At 42.4% G+C, this 23,586-nt stretch overlaps 2 protein-coding genes across 3 annotated transcripts in view; one reads left to right on the forward strand and one right to left on the reverse strand.

Annotated features, from left to right (window-relative positions):
- Window positions 1–9,325: 9,325 nt before the first annotated feature.
- socs3b (suppressor of cytokine signaling 3b) lies at window positions 9,326–13,245 on the reverse strand. 2 transcript variants are annotated; one of them, XM_085416802.1, is made up of 3 exons: window positions 13,027–13,245; window positions 11,885–12,236; window positions 9,326–11,778 (listed from the first exon to the last, which is right to left on the reverse strand). In XM_085416802.1, exons 2-3 carry the CDS (start codon window positions 12,017–12,019, stop codon window positions 11,221–11,223), a joined length of 693 nt encoding a protein of 230 aa, XP_085272928.1. In that variant the 5' UTR covers window positions 12,020–12,236; window positions 13,027–13,245; the 3' UTR covers window positions 9,326–11,220. The 2 variants fall into 2 exon arrangements, with proteins under 2 accessions (XP_085272928.1, XP_085272929.1); XM_085416803.1 differs by having other exon boundaries at window positions 13,175–13,229.
- A 2,200-nt stretch (window positions 13,246–15,445) lies between these two features.
- The window catches only part of pgs1 (phosphatidylglycerophosphate synthase 1), a 49,602-nt gene continuing 41,461 nt past the window's right edge, over window positions 15,446–23,586 (forward strand). Inside the window, exon 1 of the mRNA XM_085416805.1 lies at window positions 15,446–15,572. Within this exon, the coding sequence (XP_085272931.1) occupies window positions 15,457–15,572 (116 nt within the window). The 5' untranslated portion in view covers window positions 15,446–15,456. The remainder of the gene's footprint in view (window positions 15,573–23,586) is intronic.

Raw genomic sequence — 23,586 nt, forward strand, 5'->3', positions numbered from 1 at the left:
CTGATTTCTCCCAGCTGTGCCCTCCTTCTGTGTCTCATTCCCCTCGTTACTTCCCAGTGTATTTAAACCCTGTGTTTCTCTGAGTCAGTGTCGCGTCGTCCCTCTTGCTGTGTGGATCTCCCTGTGTGTCTCTCTGAGTTTTCCAAGTTCCCAGTTTAGATTAGTTTGTATGTTTTTTCCCCTGCCAGCAAATAAAGCTGAGTTTTGAGTTCACCTCCCTGAGTCTGTGAGTCCTGCACTTTGGGTCCAACTCCTGCCTGCCGCACAGCGATTCATGACACTATGTATATTTATCTGTGGTTCACAAAGTCATTGTGCATGTCAACGCAGGAATGTGGCTCAGTGGTTAGCAGTGTTGCTCGACAGCAACAAGGTCCCAAGTTTGGAGCGAGATGAGTGCAACACCTTCTGTTCCGTTGCACAGGTTTGCTCGGAGACTTTTGATACAGTTTTTGTCCCTTCTAAGGTTTTACATGTCAATAAAAAAAAAAAATTAAAAAAAAGATCTAGTCCTAACCAAGTCACAACGATGCATGGCATTACTACTCCATGTCATTATGTATTAAGCAAAAACAAAGCCACAATGTAGAAGCAGTGTGTGGAAAAAAAGGATTCACCCCATGATTCATTAGCATGCAAAACTGTTTTTATCAGCAATAACTTGGAAATGTTTTTCTTTACAGCTTTATCAGTCTCTCACATCATTGTGGAGATAAGTTGGCCCACTCTTCTTTACAGCGCTGCTTCAGTTCATTGAGGTTTGCAGGCATTTGTTTATGCACAGCTATCTCAACGTCCCACCAGGACGTTGCAACACCTTTATTCTTTTCTTTTTTTCAGCCATGCTGTTGTATTATTTCTGGTGTTCCTGGGGTCATTCTCCTGTTGCATGACCCATTTTAGCTCAAGCATTAGCTGTTGGATAGATGGCCTCACTCTGACACTAGAATTCGTGTCAGTGACTGCAGGGTGCCCAGATCCTGCAGCTGCAAAACAAACCCAAATTATCCCCACCCCATTATTGTGCTTCACAGCTGGTTGAGCTGTTTGTGCTGATATGCTCTGCTTGCTTTTCACCAAATGTGACTGTGTCTGTGTATGATGGCCAGACATCTATACTTTGGTGTCATCCATCTAAGAGACTTTGTTCTGGAAGTATACTGGTTTGTTCAGATGTGTTTTGCATATCTGGCAACCCTTCTAAATAAGCCATACCTGTTCGGTCATTTTCTAATTGTATTTTCATGAACTTTAATATTTAACTGAGGCCTGTAGAGTCTGAGATGCAGCTCTTGGGGTTTGTTTTGCAGTTCTTTGAGCACTACAGTGATCTTAGGGTGATTCTAGGAAGACTGGAAGACTGGGTGTACTTAGTTTCTCCACACATTCCTTCATTTTGGGTTATTTTTGTTAAATAAATGATGGCACAGTGTCAAACATTGCTGTTCATCTGAGGCGGATTTTACTTGTTTATAAAACCTTGTTTGTAAAAATTACAGATTATAATTATCATGTCTTGATATGTAAAACCTTAAAATTTAAAAAGGGTGTAGTTTTTTCTTCTTCTTCTTTTTTTTTTTTTTTTTACCATGACTGCAAGGCGTCAGTCCTTCTGCATTTCATGATGGCTGCTGCTTTACTTCAAATACCGCTGATAGTTTCTTTATCACATCTAAAGCCGCCAGTCATGCATGCTGTTCACTGTTGGCATTTTGAATGTGTGTCAGTGCCTACTTAAACATTTCCTACAGTTGTCTTTATCACTCACTCCGTTAATGGCTGGTAAAGTATTACTAGTAGTCACAAGTATTCTGGGAGGCAGAGGCCGCAGGTAAATACTCAAGTATTCCTGTCAGCTTTTCCTACCTTTATATGTATCTTTTGGTGTGTGCTTCCTAAATTCCCTGTAGGCGTAAATGGGAGAGTAAATGGTGTTCTGTCTTTATGTAATAATCCTGCGACTGACTGGTGACCTGTCCAGGATGTACCCTGCCTCTCACCCTATGACAACTGCTCCAGCCCCCTGGGCCCCCCAAGTTAGATGAGCAGAAGAAAATGGATGGATGGATGTTTGCCAGAACTAACAACAAAAACTCTCTTCTTGGAGAGCATCTGGGAGTATAATAGATTGGTTTGTATGCCTTAGGTAAGACTGAAGTTCATAAAGGAGATAGACCAAACGCCCTAGACAAAGAACGACCTCTATACACAATACAGATACAAATATACAGCATTATAAATACTGTGCCACTGCGTGGGGAACGCCTCAACCTTTACAAACTAAACATTAGACATTTTAAGAGGCACAATAGCATTGTCAACAGGAAGTTGAGATTGAAAGCAATGGTGCAAAGGTCTCAGGAGTTATTGGACCCAAAGGGTGCATCCAATAAGCAAAAGAGTCTTATTTAACTGACTGTTACTAGCAGACACACTGAGATTAAATATTCAACTTGACATAAACATAAGAAAATATGAGTCATTTGTTTCCACCCCCCCACCCCCCCCCCCCCCCCAAAAAACCCCGAACTCAAGCCCAGCTAGCTTTTTTTACAGCCTTCAGCTGCATCTCTACTTTAGCACCATAAAAGCAACTATAATCAATATTTTACAGCAACAGTGAATTAAATGGGAATGTGAAAACAACTCATTGTTTAGCCACCAAGTGTACTCTTTTAGTTTGCTCTTATATTGGTGTTGTTGGCCACAGCAGTGGGCTGTTTTCAGTGGGAAAAAAATCCTGTTCCACACAAAAGAGAGTCAGTCGAAGGAAGTGAAGCATTTAGCTGCTCAAGAGCCGCATCACATTTTGTCTGCAGCAGAGAAGTTTTATCAAAACACATCACCATAGACACTTTTTGAAATAACCAGGACAAAGGACATGACAGAATTTGTAAAACCTGTTCAGTCCTGCTCATTAAAAGGTTTTTGTGCCATAAGCTAAAATCATAGGAAGAAGATTTGAAGATCTAACTCTAGGCAGATGATTGAGAATCAGTATGTGAACACGTGGCTCAGACTGACAGCTGGTGCAAACATGTGAAACTTTAGCCACGTTAAAATCGATGTAATGAATGCACGAAATGTTTGGGAAGAGATCAAAATAGAGCCAAAGACATTTATTTTTTGTTTGCGTCCAGAGGGAAACGCTTAAAAAATGAAATTTTAATGAATGTCACTTATTTTTTGAGGGGGGGAATTTCACAACGTGACACAGAGAGGCAAAGTGAATCCAAATCTAATCAGAAAACAACACAAGGTCATTGACAGAGTGATCAGTCAAGTGGAGCAAACAAATCCGGTAAGGGGCAGGCGTAAGGCAAAAATCCAAGTACAACCCAAAAAAAGTCACACATACAAGGAGATCAATAATAACACCATGAGAGAACACGAGGAATCCCACAAACTGCAATGCTCACCTTTAATGCTTGAAATGCAAGAAATACAAAACAAACTGGTAACTGAGGAGTGCATGGCAGGACGTATCGGTACAGGCGAAGGTTATTGGGTAATTGTAAACAAGTTTAAGGAACAACACGGGTGAGGGGGAGGTGTACAATCACAAAGAAAGGAAAACTAACCAAGACAGGAGATAAACATATAGATGAAACTTTACTCTCTGTATGACTTGATTCCTGATTCCATTAATTCCAGCCGTACAGACCTGTACTATAACATTGCCTCCACCATGTTTGACTGATGATGTGGTATGCTTCAGATCATAATCTGTTTCCTTTTCATAATTTTCTCTTCCCATCAATATGTAACAAGTTCATCTTGCTTTCAGAGAATTGTTTTCAGAGCAGTTCGGGCTCTTTTAGATGTTTTCTGGAAAAGTCTAATCTGACCTTCTGGTTTTTAAATGTACCCAGTGGTTTGCACCTTGTTGTAAACTCTCTGGGTTTACATTCAGGAAAGCTTCTTCTGATTGTAGACTTCAACGCCTGCTTCCTCAAGAAGAACCAAGAACCTCCAGAGTGTTCTCGACTCGGTGTTGTGAAGGTATTTTTGTTAACCATGGAAATAATTCTGTGATCATCCACTGTAGTTTCTTTGGTCTTTTCAGGCCTTTTGATGTCACTGAGCTGGTCAGTGCATTCACTCGTTTTAAAGATCTACGAAAGTAAATGATTAAATTACAGATTTAACCACTCCTAACGTTTTTTAATACCTTTCTGATATGTTCATTTAGTTTTTTCAGCTTTTTTTGACATGTATTTGGACGTCATATTGAGAGACGTTGTTCAACACTTATTTTATGGAAATAAAGCAAACAGGACTTACCTGACCATGAAACTGGTCGTCAGGCAGATATTCAGTTACTTTTGAGCCTCTGAAAATGGGGGGCTATTTATAAAAAGCTAAAATCTTCAATTACACCTTAGCTATTTGATTTAAAATCCATTGTGACCATGTACAGAGGCTCTACTACACTAATAGGAAAACAAATGCATCATTGTCCTTAAACTTGGACTTTTTAATTAAAGTTTTTTTTTAAATATTTCTTTAAATAAAAATGATCGTTAGGAGGAAAAAGAAAGAGCTGCATCACTTCTTTCTGGATTTTGTAAAGACCAAAAACACAAGCTAAAAGTGGCCTTAACTACAACAAATTATAGATAATGTTGCTCGATAACCGATGTGTAAATAAGGAACTGCTGGCTAACAAGTCTGTCACATGTTCCACTGCAGAAGAAGGCTTTGATAGATTGTTTAGAAAAGCCTCATAGGAGCTTTTTTTGTCAGGAATGCTTCCTTCTCCTTAATCATTTCTTAAAATCTTCCTTCCTTCTTGCATGCTTGCTTTTCTTTGTTTGCATTTCCTTTTGACGTTTGTGTCTTTGGCTTTCTTGTGTCGGCAGATCTTAATGAAAACACGAGGCTTTTAAATGACACACACAAAAAAAGAATTCTGCTCTTCCCTTTAACATTTTACTTCCAGTTAAACTGCAAATGCTGGACTTTTATTTTATTGCAGCACTGCAGCGAGTTTGTAGGTAGTTTACAGGCGTTGCCATTCATTCGTGGCCTAAAAAACCCCTTACTCACCACATATGTATGTGCATATGGTAATGTTTGAACTCATGTGCGTGTCTGCTACAGTCTGAAGTTCAAATACTGTGCAGTCCTGTTTGCTGGCTGAAGGGACACGGTGACACCTGAGAGTGTTAGAGGGTTTGGTCCGAGTCCACGCTGTTACAGTAAGCCATTTGGCATCTGAGCTTCTCTGCCGGTACGCTTGTGCAGCTGTGAATGAAGAGAGAGGGGGGAGAAAGTACAAGTTAAACAATGTGCCTAATACAACGTGCCTTTTACAAACAGTTTAGTTACTTTGGGGTAATCTCAGTTAGCCATATGAGTATTTCCAGTCAGTCAGAGACACACCCAGGATTTCCAGGGTGATAAGTGATGATTTATGCGAAAGTAAAGATCATCACTAGAGGTTTTGAGTGCTGCAGAGAGCGTAACTGTACAGCACGGATGATTGGTAGTAGGCTTGGAGGAATATTGTGTTTGTTTGGATGTGTTTGTGATGCGTCACTGTCAGTGAGTACAAGTGAAGGCGCTTTGTGCACACACAAACAAAACACATACATGCACTTGTGCATTTAACTGCATGTATTCTTTCCCATATGGTTTTTATTGATCCCCATCGCTGTTATACCCCTTCTGCTCCCTCTGCTTCTCTCCGTCTCTGTCTGTGTGCACTGATGGTGAAGGAATGATGGAATGCTGGAGGGTAAATCTCTGGTTTCCTGGAAGCTGGTCTGGCTTTATCAGAAGCGGCTGTGACAATACTCGAACTGATGGGCCAACCCCAACGCCTTTCCTATAAGCACCGATCAGGCAAGAAAAAGCCTTACTGGAAGAAATAATCAGCAGTCCAAGGGGCCTTTCCTGGAAGATGGTTGTGACTTGCTAGTTGTAGAGTACAGTCCTAACCTTTTAATATTCTTTCCTCCTTCTATGCGTGTTGTGGCTGACTTTGGCAAGAGCGCAAAAATGACATAAAACACAAAAGAAGCTGCAGATAGCACACTTCAATTTTGATCAGGCTCCAGGAGTAAAACTGGCTTACATTTTGAAAAGTATTCCTCTTATTGCTCAACTTGCTTCTCACTTCCTTATGCTGCATTAAAACACAGCATTAAAGTTATGAGAGTGGACAGCTTCAAATACCTCGGAGTTCACATCACGCAGGACCTGTCATGGTCCTGTCACATCAACACCGTGGTGAAAAAGGCCCGACAGCGTCTCTAACACCTCAGACGCTTGAGACTTCCAACTGCCCTCCAAGGTGCTCAGGAACTTTTACTCGTGCACCATAGAGAGCATCCTGGCGGGAAACATCTTAACCTGGTTCGGGAACAGCACCATGCAGGACAGACGAGCTCTACAGAGGGTTGTGCGGTCAGCTGAGCGCACCATCCGCTCCGAGCTCCCTGACCTGCACTCAATCTACAGCAGGCGGTGCCGGACCAAGGCCAGGAAGATCGTGAAGGACCTCAGCCATCCCAACAACAGACTGTTCTCTCTGTTGAGGTCAGGAAAGCGATTCCGCTCCCTGAAGACCAACACAGAGAGACTGAGGAGGAGCTTCTTCCCGCAGGCGATACGGTCTCTCAATCACACCACCACACAGTACTGACCCACACATATGGTTCTTACACACACACTGGACTTTCTGGACTTTGGTTTTGCACAACACTGGTCACTATATTCTTCATTTCCGGTTAATACTTGTACAGCTGCTGTTATTGTGTATATATTTATTTATATTTAGATTTCTTCATACATTCTTATATAGTTCTATATTGTGTATTGTGTATTTTGTTGTACAGTTATTTTATTTTCAACTTTAATTTATATATTTTATCTTATTCTTCCCAGTTAAATTTACCCTTCATTCTAATTTGTGTTGTACAGTTATTTCATTTTTAACCTTAATTTATATTTTATTCCTTCCTAGTTAAATTTACCCTTTTTAATTTTTCATATTTATTTCCTATCTTATTCATAGCCTTTTCCTTTTTTGTTTTCTTTAGGTCACGAGCAGTTGTCCAAGCATTTCACTACATATCGTACTGTGTATGACTGTGTACGTGACAAATAAAATTTGAATTTGAATTTGAGAGGCAATGCCCAAAACGTTGGTGCGAGTGTTTTGATTGTTGGGTTGGGGGGGGTTCTCCAAATGGAGCTCAGTTGTTTGAGACCCGGGTGTTGTGTTTGGCGGGGACACTGTTGACAACTGTTGAGCTGGACACAGCAAGTCATAACCCGAAAAAAATGAATCACGGTGGAAAGACTTTCTGTGAGTGTGTGAGATTCACGACGCACAGGCAAAATATTCCAGCGCCACTCACTAGGCAACTATGGGGAACATAAGATGAGTCACAGCGAGCTGAGCTGGCTTATTTGAACAATGTGTTGTGTGTAAAACTGGATTGTTCTGGTTGGATTTTGGGAAGAAGGCTCACTCATTTTCTGTTTGTCTCCTAACCTACGTCATCCTTCTCTCCAAGTGCCCACTCAGTTTTCCTCTCATAAACAAATAGTGTCATCTGCACTCGCGCACAGACGCACACCAGCGTCCAAACAGCAACCCTGGATGCGTTTTTTCCTGGAAGTGTCAAGGCAAAAAATGAGGAACCGAGTTTTTGAATCATTGTAATTACCTGTACTGACGTGAGCTGTAAAAACAGTTATTAAACATTAGCCTGTGATTCCCACAGAGGTCTTAGGTTGGCTCGAGTCCAGAGAGATGTGTGTAGCACTGGCGGCTGGCCCAGTGAGGTAGACGAGGTTACTCCTCTATTTTTTAAGGGATATGAGGGAGATCAAAATATAACTGCTTAATCTCATCTTGAACATAGGAGAGAGGAGATAAGTAGAGAAAAAATAATGTTGGTTTTAACCTTTTGGACTTGACCAGAGTCGCTTTGCATAACTCATAGTTCAAAATAATCCTCGTTTATCTTACACTGGGCTGTGGTGCAGTTCCTTTAAGCCACCTTTCAAACAAAAGGTTTGAACAGGAGAGCAGAAAAGAGCCTGAAGCCTTCAATTTTAGCTCACAAGGCTTAAATGTAGAAACTTTGGCCATATTAAAATGAGGATCCACCATTTTTACAGCACATTTATGACATAAAAAAAAAAATCAGGAAAATCTCCCAGGTCCTCCTTATCTGATTTTAATATTCTCTCAGCATCTTTTATTTCTTGTTTTAAGCAATTATTTCCTCTTCAGGACTCCCCTACCTCACACACTCCCTCCTTCTGAAACACACATTAACACCAGGCAAGAGCCGTAAAAACTCAACTCAATTAAAGGGCCTCTTTCCTGGAAGCCAGCCTCAGACAGAGCACAAGGTATGCAGGGAATGGGAACCATATCTGTGTGTGTGTGTTCGGGGAAATGAGGGGGGGGGTGTAGAAATGAAGAAACTCACCTCCTGCTTAATTTTACCAACAGGCGCAATCTAGCTTGACCAACCACTTACGCACACACACACTCTGCTTTGGCTGCGCACTAAAAGACAAAAAAACTAAAACCACAGACGATCATAAATCTCCTCCACGTGGACCCTTTCACCTATTTGACCTCAAACACACACACATATCCATACACACTCCCTGGAGGACACCATCCTCTTTCAGCCCCTCAGGCAGGATGTATAAAACCCCACTGCATTCCTTTCCAGTTAGGTCCAGCCCAAAGTGAGCTCTCCACACAGTGACTGCTGTGTCAAAGTGTGCATGCATGACGTTGACCTAAACCCTCTCCTTCTGGGAAACCCTTTGTTACTGTGCCATGTGCACATCAGCTGTGCCCTCCCTCCATCCTTTCCTTCCATCCTTCCCTATACGTTCTCCAATCCCTGTGGAATTTATCCACAATCCTCTGGCAAAGAAACGGAGAAGCGTGGATCGGAGCAACTTTAACCCGGTGATGAATGTGCGTCCTCCTCGTGTGCTGCTGCTCACTCTTTTTCAAAGTGTGCCGACTGAATAAACACTGCTTTGTTTAACTAGGAAATCCCAATTGTAAGTAAATAGTCTTGCTGTGAGGCCAGGAATTGCTGGAATAAAAACCATTTTACAATTTATTAGAGTAAATTAAAAGTGTGTGCAGTCAATATTGAATTGGTGGAAGTTCAAAAGAAGAAAAACAAAACAAAACAGTAAATTAAGACACAAGGCAAATGCATTGACTTTTGTAAAAATAGTGCTTTTTAATATAAATTATTGAAATATTTTAGAAATATAAATATGTGCAACGTTCCTTTTCATTTATTTCTGTAATGCTTTGTCATTTCAGGTATTACAGCTTGTATTGCCAGACTAGTGGCCAGCCTGTTGCGAGAGAGTCTTTATAAAAGACAATATGATTCACATACACGTGGTCCACCGGTGCAACACATGTTTTAAAAAAAAAAAAAAAAAGAAGAAAGAGTTGGTGTTGATGTGACCCAGATTTGACCAAAAAAAAAAAAAAGTGTGCCGCCCTCGCCTCGAGTGGCCATGTGAGCTCAAACAGACAAAAACATAAAAGGCTGCCACTCCAATATGGATCACAGGTACGGGTCAAACAGCAAAAGCACTTCCTTTTTTTGATCAAATCTAAGTTTTGAATTCTGGTTTACAAAAGGCTGTTTTCTTTTCTTTTTTAAGAATCACTTGAGGGAAAAGTGTAGTGTATCCTTAACATTCAGACAAGTCCAACTGTTCACTTCTCCTCCTCCAGAGGTTATGATGGAAAAGTAGACAAAAAAGTAAAAAATACAAATCCTTTCTGAAGTTACAGGAGAAGGCAGACAGATATTCAAACACACTGGGGCATTTTAACAAATAGAAATGAGCCGGAGATGATAATCCAAGACAGAAATAAGACTCAGCTAAAATCTTTTCCCCCCTCACACAGGGCAGTTATATTTACAGGAGCGGCGTCCTGTTGTGCTCTATCATTTCCTCTTATCGGAGTTTTTGTTTAGCTGTATACCAGTATGTCTCCTCCCACCTTTCTCCCCCAAGTCTACCCCTCCTTTTCAGTTTCCTTCTCCCAATCCCACTCCTCCCTCTGCTTTAAAATCCTCGCCCTCTCCGCATCTTTGGGATCATCACCAATATCATCATTCCCCCAAGGAGCTTTACAGTGTCGCTGACATTTTTCCAGCCAGTCGGGATAAAAATAAGGTCTGCTGTTTTGTTTGGTCCCATGCCAGGGCTTTTGTCCCGGTAAAAAAGCTTTTGTCTCGGCAAGAGCGGCCTGTTTTCTGTCACTGTCAAAGCATACATGCATCTCTGAAACAAAAAGGCAGGGGGAGGGGGGGCTGGGCAGTCAAATGGTTATGGATCAGGAACAAGGAACACATAGGAGAAGAAAATGCTTAGTAATTATTTTTTTAACCTCCCCCCATCCCCCCAAAACTCCCATGCTAACAAAACCTTCATGTGGTCTATACCTGTGCGTGTGTTTGAGGGTGTGGGTGTGTGTTTGCATATGTGGAGCTAGAGTGCATGACCATCCCACTCCCCCTCTATGAGGCAACACTTGCGGGAAGCAGCAATGGAAATGTGTGCACCACCACAACACAAACACACTCACACACACACTCACGCTCAGACAAACAAATCCTGTGCGTTCTCTGTACAGGGCCCCCCTCGTTTGGACTTTGCCTTTTCTCTGAAACCCCCCACCCCCCACTCTCTCTACCCACTGCCGTTTGTCTGTCCAGTTGTAAATGTCACGCAGACAGCAGCAGCTTTGAAGCACATTAAACCCACCAAAATATCACTGGTGGTGCATTGATCATGCCTTTCGCTGCCATCGTTAATATTGACCAGTCAGGTTAATCTTCTACGAGGCACTGCTCTGCGTCTCAGTCAGTCATAGGAAACGTTGACCTTTGACCTCAGGCTTCATCTGCCACTCACTTGAGTGGTCAGTGTTTTTGTTTTTGTGTGTTTTTGCAAAGCAGGACGGACGAGGTAATCGTCGGTTACCCAAATCACACTCCTCATCCCCAGAAGGTCAGCGGGTGACCCAGAGTAGATCAGTGATCAGCTGATTCTGGAAAACTGACCTCATGTTAGCACTTAAGGCTCAGTCTGGTCAGTTTATGTCCACACAGACAATCTCGCATTCACCGAGAGCTGGTCCGTGCTGTAATCCTGGCACTTGGTCCATGCAGTAGAACCTGTCGCAGTTCCTGTCAGTCATATAGGAGCATCATACTCCTCCAGGTAGTCTCTAAGTGTGTCCGGGAGCTGCTCAGTCCGCTCAGACGCCCCCAAGCCCTGATTGTTCAGCGTCCTCCTGCACATGTGCTGCAGGCTGGAGAGACAAGTCGAGAGGGGTCGACGCAATTCCAGTGGGATTTTCTCCCCACCGGTATGGATCAGATAAACATTGTGTGCCTTTGTTTTTGTCTCTCCTGGATTGTCCCCACTCGCCCGTTCCTTGGTCCCTTCAGTATCTTGCCCCTTCCCCATGTAGTGCGCAACGAGTTTCAGCACACAGTCAAATTGCGGGAGCTCCTGGGTATTTTGGGGGTCTGGCTGTAGGAAGAAGCCTCCTCCCTCACTGTGGATTCGCAGATTCTTGGTTCCCTTAGTTGTCTGGACAGAGAGTGTGAAGAAGTGGTGGTGGTCTGAGGAGTCACGGACCAGGAAAGTGCCAGGGGGTTGAGAGCGTAGCAGGGAGCTGGCTTCCCGGCCTCCGACAGCTCCCCAGTAAAAGCCACTCTGCTGAAGCTTATGCAGTGCACGCATCACCTGAAACGGGTAAAAAAAAAAAAAGCCATGTTGAATTTCCAAGAATGCCAAAGAAACCACACACACAAAACGTAATAGTTTAGCTAACTCCTCAGATGTGACTGACCTGCTGGTAGTGTTCATGCGAGCTGAAGGGCTTGAAATGATGTGGGGTAAAGTTCGACCCCTGAACCCTGCCCTCTGGAGAGGTGATGCTGCTCATGGCAAGGGGGTTGTGTCCTGCAAAGGTTACCATGGCCATGCCATGGCCCCCTGCCTCTCCCTGCTGATCGAGAGGCAGGGGGCCCAGAAAAGGAGCGCGGGATTGGACAGGTGGAAGAGAGTCGGCAGCAGAGCGAGAGGGGAGACGAGGGGGGGAGCGGGGTGAGGATGGCGGGGTCACACACCGGGTCCAGGGCCCCGGGGAAGAGGAGTCTGATGCATCCAGAGAGGGGCTGGTAGAGAGCACCTATACACAGCTGGAGGGAGACAGTGAGCAAAGATTAAGCACTTCCAGCTATATATAACCTCATCTTGGCTTGCAAATATAGAGCCATGGAGCCCCATTTGAATTTCACTCCTGCATAGGCAGTGAGAAATAAATGGCCACTGTGCCACACTGAAGCTCTCAGTTTACCCCCATAAAAATGCAGTTATGGCGACTGTAACAAATGCATATGGCATGAGCGGGCAGCGAGCAGGCAGGTTATATTTAGTTTAAATGAATGCACTGCTTACTCGTGCTGCTGCACCGTGCAGCCAGACAGCAACTGGATCCTGATTGCTTTCAATTGTCTTCGATCGGGCGCACCGCAACAAGGGATTTCTGAATCGGGGTCACTGTGAAAGAGTACAGCCAGCGCAATTTTTTTCTTCTATTAACCCCCTCCATTTCTCTTTGCTAAATAGCTGTATTCCTGCTCGGAGGCCCCGTTCTCCGGTTTCACGATGACTGAAAAGGTGTCCCGTCTGGTTCTGGTTTCCCAAGATACCCTGCAGGCTCTACGGGAATTGGAAGTCGGCTTCACCGGACAGTGCAGGCGCCATAGCGACTCAGAACTGCTACGGAGCCACTGGCGTTAAACTCGGTCCACTACTGATGATACTGCGAACCCCCCGAGCATTAACACTTTTAGGACCGTCTTCAGCGAGATCCCGAGCTGCTAAATAAAACCACAGCGCTTTAAAGTGCCCCATACCCCAGTTTTCTGTCATTTTGCCTACTTTAAGACGATGACCAGCGAACCGCTTTTAAATGTTTTAACTTACCTTGTGGATACACTCAGCCCAGCGCCGCAGCCGCTCGTCGCCAAAAGAAAAGATACGCAAACTACCCGAAAGTAGTGCTTGAAAAAATATTAACTCAGGCATTAAAATCCATAAAAAAGTATCCAAAAGAGCGTGTGGGTTTCCTTACCGAGCAGAGGAATGTGTCGGCAGCGGTATCTGCCGGAGAACTCCCCGTGTGTGTGTGTTGGGGGAGGAGGGGAGGGGAGGAGGTTTACTGGAGGTTGTTTCCAGTGAGTAAAGCCGATGTTCGTAAAGCTCCGCCCCCCTCCGTTCAGAGGTTCTTCCAGTAAACACACGAACGCACGCTCACGCACGCAAAAGAACACACGCGCGGGCTCGCGCCCGCTCTTGGCGGATCGCCAATAAATAATCAGCGTGACCTTTACCGGGCTGTTTCCTGGTACTGCTGCTGGATTCCCTTCTCGACAAGGTGAAAAAGTTAAAAGCTCCACATATGGCACAATATAAAACCGCAGCTATGGCTCATGTTTTAGAGACATACTCCACATATTCTCGCTATAATAACTAACCATAATATGCTTGTACATGCACTGCAGGACCCTTCTTTTTTTCTGCATTCATCTAACACTCAGATCTGCCGTTAAAGCATTAAAAATCCTCAGTTCCATATAAAATAATGCATCCAAGTGTTGATATCTATGTAGAAATCAGCATTTCCCCCGAAAATATGGGTTATATAAACATATTCACACCCGTAGAAGACATTTTGTTCTTTCTCCCTAAAGGAAAATCAGCAGGATTGTAATAAAAATCTTATTTACTTTTTTTTTGTTTTTAGCAGGGTTACTTTTACTGATGCAGAAGATCTTAATGTATGCAAATATTATTCTTAGTTTTAATACATATCAGGTCTCAGTAATCCCAGATAGGTAGGAGAAGTATTATTATTTTTTTATTTTTAAAAAAGCACCCCTAAATTTGTATCTAGGTGAAAAGTTGTCATAATGCTGTGAATTAAAGTACTCGTATCTATTCAATATTTAATCTGCTGAGGTTGAGTAAAGACTCAAGTATTTTAAAACTGTACCGCAGTGAATGTTACTCTACTATTTATTAAATTTGCTGTAGTTTGTTTGGACAAACACAGAATACAAAAGCACATGTGCACAAATTAAGAAAAAAAGCACAGGTAGAATTTTTTTTTAGGTGTTTCACTGAAATAATCAAGTAACCTACTTTCAAGGTTTATGTCTATTTCCTTGTGCTGTTACAAATCTCTCTGCTGAGTTTCCATAAACAAAGCCTTACCTTAAGGTCAGATATTTTCAAGCTATTCAGCATCAACATGGGCTGTCATTGCATTCTCCCTTCTCTTTCTTAACAGCATGAAGGATAAATAGCATCTGACCTACAACAAACTGGCTTATGTTTAAAGATAGGGGTCCCTCAGTCCGCTGTGTCGTGTCCGTGTCAGGAAACATCTGACTTACTGCAAATGCTCTTGAGCAACAGCCTACAGTGTTGCTTGAGCATGCAAATGCCCTATATGTAATGAAAGGTTGAAAGAGTGACTCGTTTTAAATTAAGAGCCAAATCTGTAACTTTAGAGGAGAAAAAGGTTTAAATTTACTCTGAAAAATAGTGAGAATCAATTACAAATGCTATGATTACTGGTCTTTCTTTCTAATATGTTCATTAACAATCCAAGAACAAACATAGGCTGTAAGGCCATAAAAGATATCAACTCATATTTAAAGTGTTTTGAAATCAATAAAGCAGTAAAGTTAGATAGTAGTCCTGATTGTTCTCCATATCATTCTACTGAAACGTACTGCTGCGAGTATTGTTGTTATAAGACAGCAGTAATGAAGATTCTCATGTGCTATGAGCCTTCCAAATATAAACACATACACACACATTTATCAGTCGGCTGAAACAATGCACGTCATGCATTGCATGACTGAAAATCTTCAAGGCACACCTTTAACAGGTAACTGAACAGGAAGATGTGTTACCAAAAATATATCTTTAAGCTTTTCTGTGGTCACATATGTCTTTTTTAAAGAGTGCCTTGGTGGTTAATTTAAAAATGGAGCATAAATAATTTGCAGGTCATTAAAAGACACTTAAAATCACCCCCAAAATCACAGAAAAACAGATCCCAAACCAGCGATATTTAATTTATTTAATTAAAAGAAAAGCACCTTACCTATTACAGTAGGGTCTTATTATTGTAAGGTCTTTACCTTTCAGTTTAAAGCGCCTTCAGGCAAATGTTGTTGTGCTTTGAAGCAATACAAATACAACTGAATTGAACTGAATTGAAGTTGCTTGGCACGGTTTGAGCTGTCACTACAATCTTGTGTACTGCACAGTGTAGAAAGCGTCTGTGTATGTGAACTGAGAGGGGTGTCTATAAAGTTTTTTCAAACTCGCAGTGCTGCAGCAATGGCGGCTCCCATGTCCTGGAGGAGGCTGGTGTACTCCGTGTACTCACCGGCCATAGCTGGGGTTTTTACCCGGATATCTGACCGGGTGTTCCGTGCACGGGACCGGCGAGGAGGGTAAGACACACGAGGACAAAAGTGCGCTTTTTCTGCCGCTGTAGTGTTACTTCTCTTAGCGCCTTTCTCACCTCTAGCTTGCCTTGCTAGTGTAGCTCTTGCTAATGCACCCATCATCGGACACGAATATTTTGACCCTCTGTTTTCACGAAGTCTTAAAATCCTTTATACGTGAACATGTCTGGCCACCAACCCCGACTTATTTCGAGTGAAAATAACACGTTTACAGCAAATGATAACCATAGTTAGAGTCACATTTAGCGCATCAATATCCAGTAATGAACTTCACGAGACTCAGCAACCATATGGGGAAGTTTTCATAACTGACACGCAGTGCACCATGGGAATGAATAAGAAACCAGCTATGTTTTATTTGTTTTTTTATTTTGGAAATAGCAGTTGAACTTATGATGTAATAATGATAGTCTTTCGGCCTTAGGGGTTGCCACAGCGGATCATTTCCCTTCATCTCACCCTATCTTTAGCATCGACCTCCAGCCCAGCTTTGTCTCCCTGTCTTCACACTGCTCAATCCGAGCTGTCTGTCGGATATACTAATTTCTAATCTTGTCCATCATGGTCAGTGCCAGCTCGGCGTCTTGTCTTCATCTTTTTTTTTGGGTCAGTGCCACAGTCTTCAAACCACACATCACAGCAGGTCTCACTACCACCTTCTAATCCTTCCCTTTCACTCTTACTGCTATCCTCCTCAAAAATCACCCCAGGCAATCGTCTCCACCTGCTGCACCTGTCTCATGCACTGACTGTTGCTTTGGATGGTTGACCAACTCATCCACCTTTACCACCTCTACTCCTTGCATCTTCACCTTTCCATCTGTCTCCAACTCTCGAGACACTCTGTCCCCCAGCTGTTCCCTGCTCTCCCTGCATCTCAACATGTTTTGAAGTTCTCCAGAGGCCTGGTAATGAACTCATGTGATACGGGTGTGTTGACCCAGGGTGAGATTTAAAACCTGCAAGGACACCGGCCCTCGTGGACTGGGATTGGGGACCCCAGCTTTAAAGGCTCTGAGCTTTGTGATGAAGTAGAACTAGCTAGTTAGATTTGGGAGTAACAAGACACAGCAAATTATGTCCTCAAAATCCAGTAAGATAAAGTTATCTCGCTTCAGTTATTTTTGCTGTAAAATAAGCTTGTAAAGCATATGAACATTGTCACTAAAACCTGTCATAAATGTTGGCATGAGAGAGTCTGCTATCAGTGTGCGATTGAATGGGGTCTACTTGGTAATTACATGCAATCTGCTTTTGATAATAGAAAAATAAATGGCAGTTGTTTATAAACCTTCAATAATCTGTCAGAAAAACTGCAGTTAGTTACACTGCACCTGTTTGCAGACAGTTGCGTCCGATCGGGCGACCTGTGCAAGTGATCATGAGTGCACAACGTCCTCAAACTCTGGGCAACCATTAGTCACCAAGAGTTGCAATTAGTCTATTGCTGGATAGTTTTTCGGTTCAGTTCATTTAAATCAAATTCAAATTCAAATTTTATTTGTCACGTACACAGTCATACACAGTACGATATGTAGTGAAATGCTTGGACAACTGCTCGTGACCTAAAGAGAACAAAAAAGGAAAAGGCTATGAATAAGATAGGAAATAAATATGAAAAATTAAAAAGGGTAAATTTAACTAGGAAGGAATAGAATATAAATTAAGGTTAAAAATGAAATAACTGTACAACACAAATTAGAATGAAGGGTAAATTTAACTGGGAAGAATAAGATAAAGATAAATATATAAATTAAAGTTGAAAATAAAATAACTGTACAACAAAATACACAATACACAATATAGAACTATATAAGAATGTATGAAGGAATCTAAATATAAATAAATATATACACAATAACAGCAGCTGTACAAGTATTAACCGGAAATGAAGAATATAGTGACCAGTGTTGTGCAAAACCAAAGTCCAGAAAGTCCAGTGTGTGTGTAAGAACCATATGTGTGGGTCAGTACTGTGTGGTGGTGTGATTGAGAGACCGTATCGCCTGCGGGAAGAAGCTCCTCCTCAGTCTCTCTGTGTTGGTCTTCAGGGAGCGGAATCGCTTTCCTGACCTCAACAGAGAGAACAGTCTGTTGTTGGGATGGCTGAGGTCCTTCACGATCTTCCTGGCCTTGGTCCAGCACCGCCTGCTGTAGATTGAGTGCAGGTCAGGGAGCTCGGAGCGGATGGTGCGCTCAGCTGACCGCACAACCCTCTGTAGAGCTCGTCTGTCCTGCATGGTGCTGTTCCCGAACCAGGTTAAGATGTTTCCTGCCAGGATGCTCTCTATGGTGCACGAGTAAAAGTTCCTGAGCACCTTGGAGGGCAGTTGGAAGTCTCTCAAGCGTCTGAGGTGGTAGAGACGCTGTCGGGCCTTTTTCACCACGGTGTTGATGTGACAGGACCATGACAGGTCCTGCGTGATGTGAACTCCGAGGTATTTGAAGCTGTCCACTCTCTCCACTGGGCACTCGTTGATGACGGGGGTCTGGTAGTTCCTCTCCTGCTTAGTGCTGAAGTCCACTATCAGCTCCTTTGTCTTACTGACGTTTAGAAGGAGGTTGTTCCTCTGGCACCAGTTCTCCAGATTCCTAATCTCCTTCAGGTAGGCCGTCTCGTTGTTATCAGAGATCAGGCCCACCACGACGGTGTCGTCAGCAAACTTGATGATGGTGGTGGAGCTGGTAGTGGCCACACAGTCATATGTGTACAAAGAGTACAGCAGGGGGCTCAGAACACACCCCTGGGGGGCTCCAGTGCTGAGAGTGGTGGAGGCTGAGACATGTCCGCCCATCCTTACTGCCTGTGGTCTGCCAGTTAGGAAGTTGGAGATCCACTGACACATAGATGAGCTGAGTCCCAGATGCTCCAGCTTGGTGGTGAGTGTGGAGGGAATTATGGTGTTAAATGCAGAGCTGTAGTCTATGAAGAGCATTTTAACATAATTCCCCCTTCTAGTGTCCAAGTGAGTGAGTGATGTGTGGAGGAGATGAGAGATGGCATCGTCTGTGGAACGATTTGGACGGTAAGCGAACTGTAGTGGGTCCAGTGTGTCTGGTAGTGAAGAAATGATGAAGTCTCTGACCAGGCGTTCAAAGCACTTCATCACTACTGAGGTGAGGGCTACAGGGCGATAGTCATTGAGAGAAGCAGGGTGGGGTTTCTTCGGGACAGGAACAATGATGGACTCTTTGAAGCATGTGGGGATCACCGACTGAGATAAAGAGATGTTGAATATCTCAGTGAACACAGGAGCTAGCTGGTATGCGCAGTCTCTTAGGATACGACCTGGGATGCCGTCTGGTCCTGCTGCTTTCCTGGTGTTCACTCTCTTGAAGGCTCTCCTTACTTCATGCTCGGAGATGACGAGAACGTTTCCGGTGCTGGCAGTATCTTCCTGTCTGCAGCCGTTAGCGCCGCTAACACTAGCATTGTTGGAGACCTTAGCTGCAGCCTCGAAGCGAGCATAGAAAGTGTTCAGCTCGTCTGCCAGAGTCACGGCCGCGTTCGTCATACCGGTTGTTGGTGCTTTATAGTCCGTTATTGTCCTTAGTCCCCGCCACAGGCTCCTAGAGTCACTCTGTTGGAGTTGTGACTCTAGTTTCCTTGGCTAACGTTATTGCAGAATGGTTAGCCCTCTAATAAAATAAGTATATCTAGTGTGCCTGTAGTGACACAATATTTCCACACGGAATATTGCAATATTATGTTGTCTTTTTCTTTTTTCTTTTTTGGCACCCACCACTGCTGCTCTTCTCTGTCTTGTTTAGAGCCTCTGTGTTGGGCTTCCAGTTCAGCTTGTTATTGATGTGGAAACCCGGGCGCACAGGTACTCCTCCACCACATCAACAGGATAGACAGGAGTTGTATAGCCGTACTCATCCTTCAGTAGTCTATGTGATTTTATTCACATTCAGAAGCAGATGATTCCTCCCAGAATACTCCACAAAATAATATCCTAGTGTTCTGTGCTCCCACTCTCTCCCATTAGTAATAACATAGTATATTGAGTTTTACTGAAAAGCCTGAGGTGTACAAGGCAATGTGAAAAAGCACAATTCCCTGTGGAGCTCCAGTATGGCACCTCAACAAATCATAAAGTCTCAGATACTGCAGACTGTGTGTCAGGTAGTATGCAATCCATGAGATGGTGGACATGATTACTTACATTTCCTGTAGCTTCTCTCTCAGCCGCAGTGGATGGATCATGTTAAATGGACTTGAGAAATCCGTCTAGATAGTAACCATGCAGCCGTTACTATCTAGATCAGAGGTCGCCCTTCTGCGTCACACGCTAGTACAGAGGGTGAAGCACTGTTTTCACCTGTGGTGTTAGGTTAACTAAGACAAGCCTTGGCTGTGCTGTGGTTGTTTTGTAACGTTGCGTGTGACTAATACTAAACTACTACACCTTTCTGACAACCACCTTCACTCCAGTCTTGTTGTGTGACAGCTAGCACACAGCTGCAACTAAACTCAAGCAGCTGTTGGGGTCTATTCAAATCAACACGTGGAGTGACACGCCTGAGTCGTCTTTAGACTTCAGAAAAAAGAGCTTTTCACTTCAGTCATTTTTCACTTGACAGAACAGGAAAAGCTGAGAAATTAAAAACAACTGTATTCCCTGTAGGGGAGGTAAACAGGTTTTAGGGTGTCCCAGCAGTCATTCATGTTGACTTAGTGGCTTATAAATAGTCTTTGAGGGATGGTTTCAAAAGAAGATAAAAAAGAAAATTGTACCATGTGAAGAATTCAGCCTGATTACTTGGCTGTCATCTTCGTGACGTAAGACATTGACTGAAAAAGTTGGGGACATTCTTCTTTCCATCCTGCTATGATGAGCAGCTTGCCTGTGTACAGTTTTTAGAATAAATCTCTGGATCTGCAGGATTCTCATGGGGAAGACGATTGCGTGGCATATTTGTCACTCTTGTGTACATTATACTGTTCGATTAAATGTGTAAGTGCATTTAAACACCAGATCTATAAGTGCACTTATAGATGCTGCTTGCTTGGCATGCTTAAACTCCACAGCTTACAGATACAGGTACCCAGCTAAGTGCTACAGGGCACCTGTCTATCAAAGCCATGCCTTTAACTTTAAGCCTTAAAATGATACAGCTGTACAGTGATATGAAGGAGTAACTACAACCCCCCAAATCATCTTTTGTGCCAGGCTTTAAATTTATTGTTGTGACTGAAGTTAGAAAATTAGAGCAACTTCTCTGCTGGTTTCATTTTTTTTTAACCCTGAAGGTTTACAACTTGGTGTAGACATTCATTACTTTTTTTTTTGGTGTGAACTGTAGTTCCTGGGTCGAGTCTGCTTCCCAGAAGGAAATAGTTTGTGGAATTTAAAAACGAACATTCCATAGTATATTGCTTTCATGCTTTCTTGGCAGCAGTTTGGGAATGGCTCTTTTATGAATGCTAGAACTTTGGACTTTGTGCACACATGCTGTAACAAGTCCCTAGTATTATAACCAAAACATAGATGGGCTCATTTTTTATTCTTCTACTGGAGTGGCTTTACTTGATTTACAGTTTAAAAAAATAAAAAAAATCTCTATTTATCCTATCTGGGTCTGGGTGCTAAATCTCAGTTTATCCTGTTTTAATAAAACGAGCCATTTCAGCACGTATACTTTTAGGGTCAGAGCCTTTCTTCTGATTGGCTGCCCTTCACAAACACAAGGTTTGACAAGAGGGGTGGAGCTCTGTATTCACACAGAGTTGTGTACCTGAGAGATGTTTCTCGCTGTGGTGCAATACAGCGTTAAAAGTAGAAAATAACAAGTGCTTAGGGCATTCTGAAGCCTTCTTGAGACTTTTTCATTCACAGGGATACTCTGACTTCATTATTTGAAACGTTTGGCGTGTTCAACATTTTTAGGGATTCTTGAGGACCTACAGGTTATGGTTAAATTTGAATTCTTTCCTTTTTTTTCAGGACTTGTCACTTTTCATAATCACAAGCGTTAAAGCTGGCGATGTGACTGACTTTGACAGGTGTGCCAACAGTGGCAGCTGTCTGCTTGCATCTTTAGTAAGAAGCTTTACCCATGCATCAACTGGACCTCCGCCAAGTTTATGGTGTTGGTGCATTTTGTAAATAAATTTGTGCTTCAGTTTCACTTGGATGTGACGAGGATCTGGCTGTGAAACCGCGTGCTCATTGGCTAAGCATTTATCAAAGCATTTCAGTGTTGGCTTCACTGTTGTGATGTGGAATCCGTGTCTGTCTTCTATACTGTCAAAGTTGTTGAATTCATCTTGCTGGTATCTTACAACCTCTCGACCAGTGGTGTCAAACATAAGACCTGGGGGCCAGTAAGGACTTCAATCTGCCCCACTGGACGGCTTTAAAAAATGTCAAGTAGAGCATAGATTTTGAAGTTTTTACTGCATTTTCATACGTTTTACAGCTTTTCCTACCGATAAACATGTCACCCACGGCCGTTAATACTACAACAAAGTAATTAAGTAATAGATAAACATTTAAATGACCGAAAAGTTCCTTTTTTGACTATTGACTATAGAAATGTCTGGGTTTTTTTTTTTTTTTTTTTTTTTAAAAAGGGTCCACATAAACATATCTGTGAATAAATCAGTTTTGTAACTATAGGAGAATCTGGAAAATGATCTACCAGGACCTTTTCTCTAATTTTACAAATCTTTGTTAACCACAGCAGCATTTCTTTATCATGTAGAAAAAAAAAGCTGTGCTATTGACATCGCACTTCTTTTTCTTATATCGAATGTGTGTAGTTAAATGTCTTTACACTTACAGAAAGGGGATTTTCACTGGTCCGACCCACTTAAGAAGTGGGCTGTATGTGGCCCATGATGTGAAATGAGTTTGACACCCCTGCTCTAGACCAGGTTTAAGATATGGAGCCCAAAACCCATGAGTGACATCATAGTGGCTATGTCCATCTTATACTGTCAACTGTGGTTGGTCATCCCACCACGTCCCATTTACGCTAAGTTGGATTAGTATCTGTGGCATCAGTGCTCGGAGCTCTTCGTCTTACTCATCTCTTCACCTTTCAGTACGTTTAGTGTTTTGGCTTCTGCAAGTTCTGGATTTACATCTTACGAGGTCTAAAATATAACAAGTAGCATTTCCTGTTTGCTAAATGAATAGGCTGTGGATCAGTTGACAAGAATGAGGATGTAAGTCCTTTAAAATTACAAGGACTTTTAAGTCACATGCTTTAAATCAAATCAGATGTGGTGCATACACATGACGAACTGAACAGCTCCTCTGTTCATTGAAGTCAACAGCTAAAGCCTTGCATTGCTAGCATAGCCTCTAATTCTGTTAAATCAAAGGGAGTTAACTCCATCGTTTGTTTGCTTGTTTTAATCAATTTTAAACCATGCTTTTTATTTGTTTTTGTTTCTAATGTCTCTGTAAAGCACTTTGAATCACCTTGTTGTTGAATTGTGCTATACAAATAAACTTGCCTTGCCTATAGTCATCAGATGGCTTATGTAATTCTTTTATTTAGAAGACATGCGGTGATTATATGCCCCTCCTATGTCTGCCCTTTAAAATAAATCGACTTTGACTTTGTTTTATTTTATTTTTGTAGACTTTTATGTCCCCCTAACATGAGTTGAAAGCTGATATTTTTATATGACGCTGTTGGAACATTAATTGTAAAGTGTGATCTTTATTTCCTCTGTCACACCATTCTGTCTTTTTACAACTTACAGAAAACTGTCAAGGCTTCCTGTCAGCTGAGTCACACAACAGAGCTGAATCACTGAGCTTGATGTGCTCTGTTTGATAACGTTCGTAATTTGCACCGCTGTAAAAGGAGGGAGATAATTTGGAGTAAGATGAGTAGAAATGAGGAAGTTATGTTTCTTGATGTTTTTTATCACTCTTGTGTGTTTATGATTAGACTCTGTGTGACTGTGATGTGACTCTGTAGCTTTTATTGATTATTATTTATTTACATAAAGTCAAATGCCAAAAGCAAGACCGTG

This window comes from Rhamphochromis longiceps, linkage group LG8, assembly GCF_057381845.1.
Source record: "Rhamphochromis longiceps isolate RC_006_pf linkage group LG8, R_longiceps_female_GT1.1, whole genome shotgun sequence".
Classification (NCBI taxonomy): domain Eukaryota; kingdom Metazoa; phylum Chordata; class Actinopteri; order Cichliformes; family Cichlidae; genus Rhamphochromis; species Rhamphochromis longiceps.